This window comes from Columba livia, chromosome 1 (genome assembly GCF_036013475.1).
Source record: "Columba livia isolate bColLiv1 breed racing homer chromosome 1, bColLiv1.pat.W.v2, whole genome shotgun sequence".
Classification (NCBI taxonomy): domain Eukaryota; kingdom Metazoa; phylum Chordata; class Aves; order Columbiformes; family Columbidae; genus Columba; species Columba livia.
The window spans coordinates 25,350,983-25,367,183 of NC_088602.1; the positions used below are offsets into that span (position 1 = coordinate 25,350,983).

General features: G+C 40.1%; 1 protein-coding gene across 1 annotated transcript in view; it reads left to right on the top strand.

Annotated features, from left to right (window-relative positions):
* KL (klotho) overlaps nucleotides 1–16,201 on the top strand; it is a 51,870-nt gene that overhangs the window by 26,430 nt on the left and 9,239 nt on the right. The window contains exons 2-3 of the mRNA XM_005501497.3: nucleotides 8,299–8,809; nucleotides 14,164–14,432. Of these exons, the coding sequence (XP_005501554.2) occupies nucleotides 8,299–8,809; nucleotides 14,164–14,432 (780 nt within the window). The remainder of the gene's footprint in view (nucleotides 1–8,298; nucleotides 8,810–14,163; nucleotides 14,433–16,201) is intronic.

Here is a 16,201-nt window from a genome sequence, read left to right on the forward strand (position 1 = left end):
TCTTCTTTTTTTTTTTTTTTTTTGGTTAATGCTGGTGTCATTAAGAGTGTGTATGTAACCGTGATTGTCCTCCTCACTGTATGACTTTTGAGAGCAGCAGATTTATCTGCCTTCTCTTGCAGCTTCTGCCTTAGTGCAGGGGAGAGCTGTGAGTTCATGGGCTTTTGAAGCTCCGTTCTGCAGCTCGAGATCCTCGTGCAGGCCGTCTGCAACTGTGTCCTCAGTTGTTTTGTTTCCTTCTCTATCCAGTCTGTACAAACCTTGATGAGACCAAAGGTTTTGAGCCATAATGGATTCCTTCTCCTTACCAGTACTATTACAAATGTTGTCTTTTCCAGTTTCTAGCATTCATTTAATCTTGGTGCTCAGACTGGGCATTATTTTATCGGTTTTATGTATTTTATATATGTATGTGATGTATCAGTTTTATGTGAGTTTTATGAGAGTTTAATTTTTTTTTTCCTCATCACTATTTCTAGCACCATGTTACTTCTTTCCAACCAGAGTTTGACTTGAAATCCGTTAATGTTCCTTTTGCTTTTTGGACTTGTAATGCATTCAGTTGCCACAACCTTTATGACTGTTCCCATTAAGGATTCCTCCAAACTCATGGTGCTTTTTTCATCCTCCTTGTACAGCACATTTGTCTGACAATTATCAGCTCTTGCAAAGGGGTGTAATTGTCTTGGTTTGTGCTGTTTACTACAGCTTGTGCATTTCTTTGTGCTTGCTTTTGTAAATTACAACCAAGTTCTCCATGTCTTCTTCCCTTGTATCTTTTTTGTTGGTATTTTGCGTACTTGAATATGTCAGCATGATTGGAGCCTGGCCTGTCCTCCCAGAGGTTCATGCTCTGGTAGAGAGTTTTGCAGGTCAGTCTCAGTTCTGGAGCTTTTATATGTTTGTGTAGAATCATAGAATTGTAGCTCCAGCATGCCCAAAACAATTTCAATAGCAATTATTATGTCTTGGTCTTCCCCTAAATACTGCCTGGGTGTTGTGTCCTGGATTCCAATCAGTCAAGTCTTTTATCAGGGACTGTTTTAGCTCCCTTCAGTACTGCAAGATTGTCTCTCAGCTTTAAATCACTCAAACTGCTCTGTATTTTTAACTTCTTTCTGTACTCTGTTTAAGAATCTCTCATATCTTTAATATTCACATGGGTCACAACATTCCTTGAACTATTTTAGTGCAGTTCTGTAATTAATCTTTTCTGTCAGAGGTAATGGAAAATGATTAAACACATCAAGTGTCTCAGAAGCACTTGTTGTCAGAAATAAAGCTATTTTTATCTCATCTCTCATTGCTTCTCAAAGTGAAATGCTGCTTAATTCTTTTGCAGATGACCTTTATATTTTCAGAGACCGTTATGTCTTGGGAGACTTTGAACTGCTTTCCCAGCCCACTGGTTTCTTGGCGCACTGGTTTATTTGGGCAAGATGTTGACTCTAGAGGTCATGCCAACCTGCCTGGCTGCTCAGTGGGGGGAACAGGCACTTTTCATCTCCCTCTCATCTGGGCTTCAAAAATGGCTTGGGCGAGTTGAAGTCTGGAAGCTTTCCCCTTTGCCGTCCGTGTGAATTGCTCAGATGCAGGTGATTACAAAAATGAGGTTAGACAGGTTCGCCTGTGTTTGCACAGGCTCTGATGGTGACAGGGGATTTGCAGAACGCGCTGCCCAGTCCGGTTGCCGGGGCACAGGGCACCTGCCTGGCAAGTGGCCTTTCGAGGCAGGGTGAGTCTGAATGAGGCTTCAATCAGGGCTTGTGCCATAACCTCTGGGCCTTCTGTACTTCAAAGGAGAGGTTTCCTATAGCAGTTACCTGACATGGTAAGATCAAGGGGTTTTGGTTTTCTTTTGTCACATCACGGTCACTTTGTGTCTCTCCCCTGCGTATCTATCTGTGATAATGTTCACTTACGCTTACATGTACAGTATGTGAAAGTACAAGCCTTCTCAGACTTTCATCTGCTAGAACATTCAAAATCAAAGTGTAAAAATAACTCTTATCTGGTTACTTATCTTTGTTCGTTTGTTTGTTTTTGTTTTTATTCTTTCTAATACTTTTGTAGTACCTGCAATGCATCTTGATACCTGAAGCTTAGCTTCATGCTTACAGGTTGCATTCTTATTCTCATGCTAGCAAAGCTCCTTTATTTTGCCTGTGGTGGGGAGAAATGCTCTTTTCTTTATGTAGCTGCTGTGCCTTCAAATGGGTATTTAATGACATCTTTGGAGGTTTTCTGTAGAGGTGAGTATCATACCAAATAGAGGCATTGTTCTGGAGTTAATACACTGCTCTACAACTTAAGGTACCTGGTTTAATTTTTCTTCTATGCATGTCATAATATCTCTGTTTCCTATTCCCAAAATAGGAATGGTGTTGCTTCCTGCTTTATGTATGGCAGGTATAAAGCCATTCATGTTCATGAGGCATTGACATGCTATGGTGACCAGCACAGTGTGAAAAACAGTGACTCAACTCTACTGAGAAAGAAATCAGGACAAAATAGTGTAGTTAGGTGTGTGGTCAATACTTAAGGCTATAATTATAGCAAACTTTACATTAAGTGGTTATAGATGGAAGCATGTTCACTTGTCATTCTATGTACCATTTACAACCCTAATTCTTGTCCCAGGTTGTTGAAATTGGTCAAAAATAACAAATTTATTGAATTGATCATCTGTGGTATTGTTGACCAACAGACTCTAAAAGAGAAAACTAGAAAAATTTGTATTTTGGAAGGAATTACAGACAAAAAAATGCAGTTATTACATGACTAATTTATTATCTATAGCAAAGTCCAGTACTGTATACATTAAGATATTATATTACCAGTTTGGAAATATGAGAAGACCAGTAGCAATTTCTAAATAGCTGAATCTGTTACTCAGCGTTAAGAACATAATTAGCTTGTGAAAGAAAATGTTTGCCCAGAGATTCTGTGAGTAAAACCTACTTGACTTTGGATCTAAGGGTGAAACATTGCACAAAATGTGACATCCTTTGTTGTAGCTTTTGATTTAAATACTTGCTGTTAATGATACAGGAGAAAAAACACATTGTATTTTCCTCTTCTTGGTACAAGGCACATTCTGACTATTCATGTACTAGACTTTCCCATGTAATTCATATAATTATATCCATTTCAGAAGAGCTTTTGATGTAGGACTGAATAATGACGTTTTTGTTGGAGGTACATTGGCCTTGTTTCTAGTAATCAAAAAGCCTTTGCACATCTTTTCCAATTAACTCTTCTTTTTTGTATTGCTAAATGAGTTTCAGTAACTTTCCTATTCAGTTTCATTAACATGCAAATAGAGAGTTAATACAGGATAGTTCATCTGAGCGTGGAGAACAGGTTATTTGTGCAATTTATTTGTGAAATGAATGGAATTATTATTGGTTCAGAAGACACACAACTTAAAATTGAGACAACTTGTTCTAGAGGAATGAACACAAATTATGGAATCATGATGTTCCCAATTATAATTCTTTATTTGCTCTTGTGAAGGTTATGCATCATGATAGGTGTAAGTACTGCAAATTTGCAGGATGATAAATATCAGTGCCAGACACAGGAAGGTCTTAATGATCTTGGGCAGGAATTTAGAGGAACAGTCAGACAAACAAATGTCTGTGTATTACTAAATTGACTTCAGCTAATGATTCTTGGACTATGTAGACCTGTCCTGCAATAGAGTAGGACATGACTGTGTCAGATTGTGAAGTCTATTTGCCTACGTTGAATTATTTCTGCTGTCATTGCAGGAATTTGGACTTTGTAGGACTACCCCACACTATGGCATTGCAGGGGGCTTCTCTGCCTTGGAAAAATTTGTTTGACACTTCATCAAGGCTGAATTTTGGCATTATTGGCTTTGACTCACACAGGGGTCTCTGGTAGGCTGATCTAACATGAAAAAGATCAGAGTTTCACAAGTTGAGTATAGGTAGGGCATGGTCCAAATAGGTATATTGGGTGGGAAAGTCAGGGGAAAAAGGAAGGGGAATTATCAGCTTGAAAACAGGACAGTGCTGGAGCCTGAAACCTGAGTGAAATACAGACATAAAAATGGGCTTAGCTAAGGACAAGCTACATCTTGAGACTTTTTTTCATTTTCATGGTGATATAAAACATGATTTTCTTAGCGATGTGAGGATTTTAAGGGTAAGGTAAATGCTGTTTAAGTAGGACCCCCTCAGTGCTCTGTGTAAATGCACTGAGGTGTAGATTGCTATGATCTTAATCGTGCTAGTTGTGAACTAAAACTAGGTACCAATAGGTAAGTCACTGAGATCAGGCAGTAAGATTTCACATAAATATAAAGAAACTGTTAGTAGGTTGTTTTCTACTTGTATTCCCTGTGTGTGATCTAGTTCATAGACATCTGGGAGTTTTCAGTTGTCCCAGCAAAGATACAGCGTCATTTGACCTGCCCTAGGATATTCTATAATACCTGGCTTCTATATGCTGGTCCAGAAGAGCCAGGTTTCCCATTGGGTCCTGAATCATGTTGGCCAGCCTCATTCAGGCAGAACATCTCAAAAAGGTCTAGGCACCGACATAAAATCCTACCGCTTAATGCATACAGTTAGTAGGACCTTGGCAGTGGACCTGCTGAGTGCGACTGTATGGCAACCCACTGGACTCAGTTAAGTAGATTGATTTGGAGTGGGATTCCATTGGCACAGTATAAGTAGTGCCATGTGAGACTTCCCAGGCTGTTAGGCCATCTGCGTGGAAAGAGCCATGAAGATGATGAGGAGCCTAGAACATCTTTCATATAAAGAGAGACTGAATGAGCTGGGTCTGTTCAGCCTGGAGAAGAGAAGGCTGAGAGGGGATCTCATCAGTGTTTATAAATATCTCAAGGGTGGGTGTCAAGAGGATGGGACCAGACTCCTTTCAGTGGTGCCCAATAATAGAATGAGGGGCAGTGGGCACAGACTGAAGCATAGGAGGTTCCATCTGAACCTGAGGAGAAACTTCCTTACTTTACTTTGAGGGTGCCAGAGCACTGGAATAGGCTGCCCAGAGAGGGTGTGGAGTCTCCTTCTCTGGAGATGTTCAAGACCTGCCTGGATGCATTCCTGTGCAATCTACTCTAGGTGTACCTGCTTTAGCAGATGGGTTGGACTAGATGATCTCCAGAGGTCCCTTCCAACTCTAACCATTCTGTGATTTCATGACAGAGGCTTATATCCTTCTGGACTGGCAACTAGATGCCTGTGTTCAGGCAGCTGAATGGAGTCTGAGGTCTCCAGTGCCTACAGTGGGAGCCTGGGCACCCAGCTCACATGTGGACAATGAAATACAACGTGTCTTCAGCTCAAAATGGGTCCCACCTGAGCAGTGGGATTCCCTTGCCTGAAGACAGTATAAATGGAAATTATCATTTAACACATCCTGCAGTATCCTGGGTGTTTCTCTGGGGCTGAGAGATGTGACTTATGATTTATGGGAGACTTTCTGAAACTGCAGTTAGAGGCTGGAATACTCTGAATTCTCTAAAACTGCATTAGACACCTAATTTTAGGCAAATGAATTCTGTCCCAGATTTCCATAGAGACTCTGCTTTGTCACTGGCTTCTTCTGGCTTTACTTCTATGTGTTTTTGAACTACTTCATTAATCTATGTTCACAGAGTCTAGGGACTTTGATGCACCATTTTCTATTTTTAGCTGTTATTTTATGGAAATAGTGTAATTCCACTTCATGCACACTCAAGGGACAGACATTTAAGTGGGCTGCTTCTTGCCTGCTTTCATCTTTCTGTAGAACATGTCTAAACTAAATAATAGGTTTTGTCTGCCACAGTTTCCTTGCTTCGTGGTAGATAACTAAAATGCTGCAAGATCTCTCTGAACTGATTGCAGTAAGGAGTGCCGAGAGTTATGAGACAGGTCCTCCATGGTCCCCAAGGTGCTCTGTGAGTGGGCAGCACTCTGGCAAGTGCAGATGGCAGAGGTGAAATTGTGTGTTTGAGAGCATGCATGGTGGTATCTTAACAGCTGAGACAGGAAATCTGGTGATGAGTCAGGTCCAACAGAAGACAAATATATGGCACCTTTATGACGGAAAATTTGGGTGTGCAAATTTGAGTCGCAAGTGGTGGCACATTCATCCCCCATGGTATTTTTAAAAAAAATATTTAGAGTGTTGGGTGTGTAGCATTTTGGTAATGGTATGTGATGGCTTTTGTTCTTTCACCAGTGTAGTGCAGCTTCAGCATGAAGTAAAATTAACTCAGCTCTCATTTTTTGACATGAAACATTGAAGTGGTTACTATATTTAGTTTTTCACTAGCATCAAAATTGCTTTTATTAATATACACAGATGGTAGGACTGCATCACATTTATTTGAGGTGTTGATGTATTTTCAATGAGAGTATGTACATTGAAGTTTGCAACTGAGGGTTTATTTAGATGCATGCACACAGGTGTGTACTGTGATTCAGAGTTTCCAAGATTGTTCTCTTTGGGTTTTGGTGACCACTCTAAAAGAACATGGGTCTAGTCTCCTCTGGAGCTGGTGTCAGACCTGCACAGATGTTTTACATACCACATGGTGACTCAGAGGCAGCAGGTTTCTGTGTGGGGGGCAGCTGAACTGAGCCTTGATTATTGATCTTACCTTTAGTTGTCCTTCAACTCCAATTGTTTTTCTCCCAGCAGTGAGAATTAAAATTCTGCAAGAACAGTAGAATTCATTATTTTTCCTGGGTAATTAACAGTCTCTGTGTCAAAGATGATTAATAATTTTAATTGCTTCATGTTCTTAGTAGTGCTGGCAACTGGAAATCATTGTGGTTCAAAGCTTGAATGGTAAGAGTATATGAAAAGGAAACTGTGAACTGCAGCTATCAGTGCATTAATGATGTAAGTTGCCAACAACATACCAACTTTCTCTATGGCTTGTATTCCAGGGAGGGCTAAAAATGTGACAATTTGATTAACAATCTGTCATATATATTGATCATACCTGTGACTTTGTATGGTAAGAATGGAGGTTAATGTCGTCAAAGAATGTATGAACAAATACTAACTGATAAGTCTTAAAATACAAATGCAAACTGAGATAGTTGTTAGGTAGGGTTTATTCTAATGAATAGTTCTCATATTTTTTTACTTTTTTATCAGTGACTTAGAAAAAAGCATTAAATTTCTCTTAATGCGTAGATGGCGAAAAGATGAGATGCTGATTCATAGAGCAGTCAAAATTCTTTGATAAACTAGCTGTAAAGAAAAAATATGGTTTAGATGGTGAAGGGCTCTGGAGATATGGTAGTTTAGATGATGCTCACAGTGTAATGCTGTGGCCATATAAGCAGAAATAGTGTATTAAATTGTTTCTGGTTTTACTGCTGCACGATCACTGCTGGCATATTTTGTCCAATTCTGCTTCTGCAGTTTAAGACAGATGATGACAAATTGGAAGAGAATCAGAGGAGATCAGTGAGAATGGTTAGAAAGCTTGAAGCTATGCCTGCAGATAATGTGAGGCTCCAGAAACTTAATCCATTTAGCTTTCAAAGGGAACATCAAGAGACTGTTTCAACTGATTCTGTAAGATCATGGGAAAGCATTTGGTAGAAAAGATCTCCTCACAGCAACAGGTAAAATTATGCCAAGAGAAGTGGTTGAAATCTGAGGCTAGAGGTAAATAGCAAATTTAAATAAAACAAATTAAATTGAATTATTGGAATAATTTTTCAGGAGCTGTGATAAATTGTTTTTCACCAGACTTTTAAAAATACAGATTGGTACTTTTACTGTGTGTTCTGGTTCAAAGGGGAATAAGTTCAAAGGTGTTTGTATTACATTGTTTGGAAAATCTGAGCAGTTCTTAAAAACAGACCTTCCTTCTTTATATATATGTGAATCTACGGATGAAGTGATATGCCTATAATGAAAACATACTTTGAAACATATTTAGTTAAATGCATTTTCATTTTTGTAAATACTGGAAATATGTCTAAACTCAACACTAAAAGTTAATAAGGGTGTCTAGCCAGCTACTAAAAATGTGTTCACTACCTGCAATAGTGTCTCATAGAAAACAGAGATGCTCTTTTCTCTGACCGACTAGCGATTTCTAGTTGATATATGATATTAATATAGCATTAAAAGTTAATTTAGGAGTTGTAAACTGCTGATGAATGAACAAGACTGAGCCCTCAAATGCCATGTTTATGTGGTTACTACATGACACTGGATGTCATTACTTGAGACTAACTGTGTTGCTTAAAATGGAATTTCAGGTGCATTAATTACAGTCTTTCTTTTCAACAGGCCCACGCTAAAGTCTGGCATCTCTACAATGAACATTTTCGTCCAACTCAAAGAGGAAAAGTGTCCATTGCCCTTAGCTCCCACTGGATAAAACCTCAACGTATGACTGAAAAAAACATAAAAGAATGTCAAAAATCCCTTGATTTTGTGCTCGGCTGGTTTGCTAAGCCCATATTTATTGATGGTGACTATCCAGAGAGCATGAGGAGCAACCTTTCATCTCTGTTGCCTGAATTCAGTGAAGTTGAGAAGAAGTATATCAAGGGAACAGCAGATTTCTTTGCTCTTTCATTTGGAGCTACCCTGAGTTTTCAGCTCTTGGACTCCCACATGAAATTCCAGCAGTTGGAATCAATAAGCCTGAGGCAGCTCCTTTACTGGATAAGCAGTGAATATAACAACCCCCAGATATTCATTGTGGAGAACAGCTGGTTTGTTTCTGGTAGCACCAAAAGAGATGATGCCAAATATATTTACTATCTCAAAAAGTTCATTATGGAAACTTTAAAAGGTAGGACTGAGGACGTGCTTGACAAAATCATAATGCAAAATAGCCTACAGAGACATGTTAAAGAAACAGGCTGAAAGCTAATTTGGGTGTGTAGCATTAATCTTGGCACTTGTAAAATGAGACTCTAAAGCCCTTTCCTGGGTTTGTTCTTTTCAGCTTTTGAGGACCCTTAATATCTGCCGATAGCATTTAGAGAGCATGATGCTTCTGCCTTTGAAGTCAGTAGGAAAATTTCCACTGTCTTTGATGGGAGAAAGTGCAAAACATGTGAACTATACTCTCAATGCACTTAGGGAACTTTATTGTGTTATTTATTAATAGTTGTTTTCCATATCTTAGATGTATGAATGCATATGTACAAAACGTAAGAAGATAGAGAGTTGTGATCAATAGGATGGAGTCTAGTTGGAGGTCTGTATCTAGCGGAGTGCCTCAAGGGTCAGTACTGGGACCAGTATTATTCAATATATTAATCAGTGATTTGGATGAGGGGATAGAGTGCACTGTCAGCAAGTTTGCTGATGACATGAAGCTAGGAGGAGTGGCTGACACACTAGAAGGCTGTGCTGCCATCCAGTGAGACCTGGACAGGCTGGAGAGTTGGGTGGAGAAAAATTTAATGAAATATAACAAGGGCAAGTGTAGAGTCTTACATCTGGGCAGGAACAATCCCAGGTTCCAGTACCAGTTGGGGAACGACCTGTTAGAGAGCAGTGTAGAGGCAAGGCACCTGGGGGTCCTGATGGACAGCAGGATGACCATGAGCCAGCACTGTGCCCTTGTGGCCAGGAAGGCCAATGGCATCCTGGGGTATATTAGAAGGGGGGTGGTTAGTAGGTCAAGAGAGGTTCTCCTTACCCTTTACTCTGCTCTGGTGAGATCACACCTGGAATATTGTGTCCAGTTCTGGGGCCCTCAGTTCCAGAAGGACAGGGAACTGCTGGAGAGAGTCCAGCGCAGGGCAACAAAGATGATTAAGGGAGTGGAGCATCTCCCTTATGAGGAAAGACTGAGGGAGCTGGGGCTCTTTAGCTTGGAGGAGACTGGGGGGTGACCTCATCCATGTTTATAAATATGTAAAGAGTGAGTGTCATGAGGATGAAGCCAGGTTCTTCTTGGTTACAACCAATGATAAGACAAGGGGAAATGGGTACAAACCGGAACACAGAAGGTTCCACTTAAATTTGAGAAGAAACTTCTTCACAGTGAGGGTAACAGAACACTGGAACAGGCTGCCCAGGGGGGTTGTGGAGTCTACTTCTCTGGAGACATTCAAACCCACCTGGACACCTTCCTGTGTAACCTCATCTGTGTGTTCCTGCTCTGGTGGGGGGATTGGACTAGATGATCTCTTGAGGTCCCTTCCAAACCCTAACATTCTGTGATTCTGTGATATATATGTGTGAAGGTGAATACTATGCAATAAGTGTTCCTCTGAAGAAAACGTGAGGCTGAAAGAATACATTTTAAAATTAAAACCTGGGAGCTTTTCATTATGCATCTTAGTGTTGCTCTTGCACAAATTTTACATTGGTACAGCTGTGGACATCAATCACAGTAATCTGAATTTACATTGGTTCAAGGAGAACTGAATGTTTGAGGTTATATAATCTAAATTATTTAATTGTTTAACCTGTTATTTTTTTTCCAAACAATAAGGGAAATAAACTACCTTGTATGAGAGTTACTTTCTATTTTCCCATTTTCTTGTGGCAAAACAAATTTTTTCAGTCCTGGTAGTCACCCATAAGTTGTTGTGTTTCCCGTTTCCACTTTCATTGTCTCTCATTTGTAGCTATTAGTTCAGATGAGATAGCCATTGTGTTCCATTGTCATTTTCATACAAGGGTTGGGCAAAAATGGCTTTCATTTTATTCTGAGCACTCATGAAGATGCAGAGGAGTTTCACGTTTGTGTCATCTGCTATTTCAGAAACCTAAATAAATTAAAAGATGAACAAATAGATGAGCCAGTTTATCCAAAATGGGAGGAATGGAATGTAAAACAGTTAGTTACTATTGCAAGTACAGTATTGCTGGTTTTCATGAAGTCAGATGGAGAGCTATAAGGAGCTATATTCCTGCTACCCATATTTCTGCTTAGTTTTTAAATTTCTGAACATACATCCATGGGTTTGCCCTTTAATCCCAGCTGGCTGGAAACAATCTCAGTTTACAGAGTTTCCTTCTCTTTAATGTGCCACAAGAGCGACAATAACAGTAGTTCTTGTCAATAGTAGTATTGTCATGTCGAGTTGAGAATACTGACACTTGGCTAAACGTTTCACAGAAAGAAGTCAGCAGAGACAGGCTGGGTCCACAGAAAGGACTAAGACATCATTACGATGAAAACGATTGCACCCAACATTTCTGTGCATTGGAATCTGCAAAATGCAATGTAAATACCAAAGGTCTCTACGTAATACCAATGGGGATTTGGGTAAGAAAGATGCACAACAGGCATCATGCTGTCTCTCTCAGAGAACGTGTAGCAAAGCACTATAATGTAGAGGTTTGTGAGCTACTCACCGCCAGATTTACTCCACACTTCTCTGTCTGTGTTAACAAGTCTGTGCAGCACTGTCGGAGCAAGCCTGTAGAGAAAAGAGTTGGTGTTGAGGGCCTGGTGTCCAGACTCTGTGTATTCCTGAAGTCCATTTCTGGATTAATTTCACCCCAAAGGAACCCAAGTCAGGCATCCTGAGACCATTTTGTGATGTGACCTGAAGTGTGGTAAAGAGGGAGATTTGCTTGAAGGTGTGCTCCCTGTTTCAGCTGAAAAGCTGATATGGATGTCCACGCTGACACAGCATGCTGTCATCAGTCTCCATGCACGGTTGTTTGTTGTTGGTTTTTTTTTTTTTTTTTTTTTTTTTTTGTGTGTTTGTTGTTGTTTTTGTTGTTGGTTTTTGTTGTGGGGTTGGTTTTTTTTTGGCCTGGGAAAAGGTCTCTTTATTTACAATTCACAGCCCTAAATCCTTTTGCTTTTTACTATTATTGATCTTCATTTTTTCCCCCAAATACCGTTTAGGATTAGCTAGAGTGAATAGAGCTGCTAGTTGGTTGGAGATGTCTTCTCATATGGGTGGGTATCTAACCACTTACACTAGGGTCATATTCACTTTCCTGCTCTCTCTCTGGTGCAACAAATAAATGGATTGTTCCTTGCGAAGTGGGGCATGCTGACCAGGAGGGTGTGTAAGCTCCTCTGTGCCATGTTGACTAACCGAGAGGTAAGGTCATTATCTGGGGAGTCGGCAGGTCTGAACTCAAAGAATCTTAAGGAGAATGGGAACAGCCAGGCCCCTGACAGGTGAGGACTGAGGTATTATCAGGTGTGTCCAGAGGTAAAACATAGATCCTTGGGCACCTTCCATGTGGAAACAGGGACTGTGGGCTTCATACTCGTCATGCACTGTGGCTGGACAGCCGAGCAGAGGGTTTTAAGGATCTGTATTTGATGCTTAAGCCTCTGCCATGTTTACTTAGACTATTTCTATGCTAGTGAGGTAAACAGAGCGTGAACTGAAGTGCCGTTTAATTTTTAACCCCATTATGGCAGAGTTCTGGTCTGCACAGTAGCATACTTCTGGGCATGCTGTGGGGGATTGCTCAGGTCAGGAGGTATTTCCAGTAGGTAGTATGGACAAGGCCACCGAGTTTTAGAAGCAAGCAGAGTTTTCATTTCAGTCAGCTTGGCTTGCACACCAACAGACATAAAAAAGAGGGGAGCTAAACAACAGAAAAAAGAAAAAGACAACATTTTCATTGTGGTTTTCCAGTAACATGTGATTGGTGTAGGATACTATGTTTGAGACTTCCAGACTTTTTGGAACTTCTAAAAAATTTTCAGTTTGCTTCTTTCACAGGTGATGCTTAAAAGTTAATACATTTTTAAAGAAGGCTTTGAGGAGAATTTTTATGAGGTGCTCAGGAAGCAGGGGAGTGCTGTGTGATGTCTTACAGAAGGGATGAGATGCTGTACAAAGATAAATTCTCGCTGAGACTGTCTCACAAAGTGGACTTGTATTGGCTTTTACTCTGTTGGTAATGCAGATGTCATCAGGGATGCATGCAGAGGTTAGAAAAATACCAGCATTTGCCAAGCACAAAAGAATGATGCCTTTAGGAGGAGAAGTATTGCATTTCCTTAGACATTTTCTCATGACTGGGCCAAATTCATTGCTTATTTGACTGCAGTTCATTTAATTGATTCAAACAAGGAATCCAGGTGGTCCTTCACAACTAATTGCAATGCAGTACATTAATAAAACCAGGATATGATGATCTTGATGTTCTGCTTGTCTGAAATAATGCTTTCAGTGTTACTAGGCCTGGAAAATATGTTCAGTCAGTACCTAGGCTGGGTTGACAGAAGATGGTGAGTAATAAAGATAAACTCTGCTGGCTACGGACCCAAACATGAGTTCAAAAGAACATTTAAGAATGTGCTGAAATGCATTGCTGCATTTGTGTGGGTCTAATTACGTAATTAAAATAAGCACACACCTTTGTGCTTCCCTGAAACTGAGCCTTGCCCAGGAACATTTTGCTGAATCTCAGTGTTAATAAAACTAAAAATGAGTAGAATAATTTGGAATCTCAAAACTGTAATGCTGGCAAAACTAACAGATGCCAGTAGACCCTGATTTAAGCCTATGAAGCGAGGGGTGACTCTTGAGAAGTCAAACAGTTGACCTGGAATGTATACATACTTTTAGAAACCCTTAAATATTTAAGCTGGAAAATGCTATGCCATAAAAGATGTAAAGAGACAGAATTATCAAATAACGAGGGTCTTCCTGCATTATCACTTCTACTTAAAATATTAAAATAATAATAAATAATAGTAAAAATTAATCAGCACACCAAAAGTGTTGTCTGGTTTTCTCAATACATATTTATAGTGGAGGAGAAGGATCAAAAGGAGTATAGCTTTTGTTTGTGTGCAGATTGGTGCAGCATTAATGGCCTGTCAGTGCCCGGGGTGAGTGGCAGTGGGTGCTGAGCAGAGCGCGGGGCCGCACGGTTACTGGCTCAGCTGCTGTGAATGGTCCAAGCTGGTGTGTCCTGCTCCAGGGCACAGGACTGGCACCCTCTGATTTGCAGCACTGTGCTCAGCCCCTGCTGTACTTCTTCTCTTTCTAAATCTGGCTTGTTTAAAGCTGCGCCAGGTACCTCTGGTGCCTTGGCAGCTCCCTGGGGCCAGCTGAAATATTTCCCTGAATGCCCCAAGGTACTTGTCTGATCTGTTGCATTGTTCTTACACATGAATACCGCAAACATTGTTGATATGGTGTAATCTACTAATGGAAAATGAGCCCTGCATTAAGTTCATTTTTTCTCTTTCCTCAGCCATCCGGTACGATGGGGTTAATGTGTTTGGCTACACAGTCTGGTCCCTCCTGGATGGCTTTGAATGGCACAGGGGATACAGCATTCGGCGTGGATTGTTTTATGTTGATTTTCAAAGCCATGACAAGAAGCTGATGCCCAAATCTTCTGTCTTGTTCTATCAAAAGCTGATAGAAAAAAATGGCTTCCCACCTTTGCCTGAAAACCAGCCCATAGAAGGGATTTTTCCCTGTGGCTTTGCTTGGGGCGTTGTTGACAACTACATTCAGGTGAGTCTGATAATAAAGCCGACAGGCTGTCCAGCCAGATCAGTGCACAGGTTTATGTTGATAAACTTGCTAGATGGAGTGTCTTTGCTGATATATATTACCACAGTGCTGCAAGGAGATAGGTACAAGGCTTTTGCTCCAAACACTGTGTCTTTCAGTCTTTGATAGACTTCCTGCATGTGACCAAGGAGATCTAGTCAGATTGAGATACGATAAATTGCATTTTAGAAAAACATACAGAAGTCGAAAGGGGTTTGATGCTCCTCTTCCCTGGACATGTCATGTGATCAGTTACTGGGAATCAGTCCTTTTCAAATGGAAGCTGACAACTGCTAAAGTGTATTTCCAAATGTCCTAGCCTATGAAATGGGAAATATTACTGCTTTTTCAAGTCCATAATTTTAATGGTAACATATCTGTCTGCTGTGTTAATGTATGTTTTAGAAAACTTCCTGAAAGCTCTTAAAGCTCCAGTGGCATGTTTCTACATCTTATGCATATACATTCTGGTACTGTTGCTAGAGAACTTTTATGTAAAAAACAAAACAAAACAAACCCAAGAAGTAAAATTAGATCCAAATTAAATTTCTGTATTCCTTTCTTGTAATTTTGTGCACTACTGTTTCTGACTTTGTGGCTTCAGTGGCCCTGTATAGCACCTAGCTAGATCATAGCTCTCACTCTTTTTATTTCAACTAGATCTGATAATTCAGGAGAACCTTTCAAATTTTAAGACTTCATAGCATGTGTAAAAATTGTAGCTTAGTTACAGTCTCTAACAGTTTGGCTCTGTAATTCTCAGATGCTGTTTCGGCTTGCAGGCCTTTTCTAACCACTGTAAAGAGCGGTAGTTAAATCCAACACCAAGGCCAGATCCAAGAACAGAATTTTTAATATAGATTTTCCACAAAGACATAATCTTTCTTAAGGCTAGATTGTAGGGGGCTTGTTTGCTTTTTCTCACTACAAAAGTAAGATTAGACTTTTTTCTCTTGAAAAATACTGCAATCTCTTTACCTAGTACACTGATCTCCAAGAAAATTCTACAGTCATTATCCTCCTAGCTCCAGACAGATTAGGAATTGGAAACAGAATTGCTACCTTTGGGATCCATAACGGCTATAAAGTTGCAGGCTCAGTCAGCCTAAGATAGTTAAAAAATCCCTCCCATCCCCCAAACTTTCAAAGCTGAATATTTTCATTTCAAAAGGCCATTCAAATATTTCATGCTGTAAGGCTTAGGTAGCGTGATTTGTAGATGCATCACAGTGGAAAAACTCTTTTGACAGCATTCCCACAGTATTAGTGGCAATGCATGCTTTAGTAATCTACAAGGGACAATTCTCCAGAAAAGCAATTTCCCTCAGACATGCTGTTTTTTATTACTTTCTTCTATAAGCACAGTACTGACCTCTCCGGAGAAAATAGCAACTGATTTTCAGCAGCTTCTTTATACAGTCTGCAGAGCCTCAGCTACAAGTTGAACACTGGTTGTAGGCTGACACCTGCTTTTCAAACAGAGGGCAGGACATGGGAATCTGAACTCAGGGTGAACCTTGCACCAAGAAAAAATTTAAACCCCCCACAAATAAACACATGTGAGAGTAGTATCTTGTAGTTTGGGTCTTTCTTGGAAGAGTTACGCTAGAATATGGACAAGATTTTGCACCGTGCATTATTTTAAGTAATTAACTTTTCCATTTTCTAGTCCATATTGTGTTTGCGATGTTCATTAGCAAGTGAAAGTATAATTATGTGGTACTCAGTAT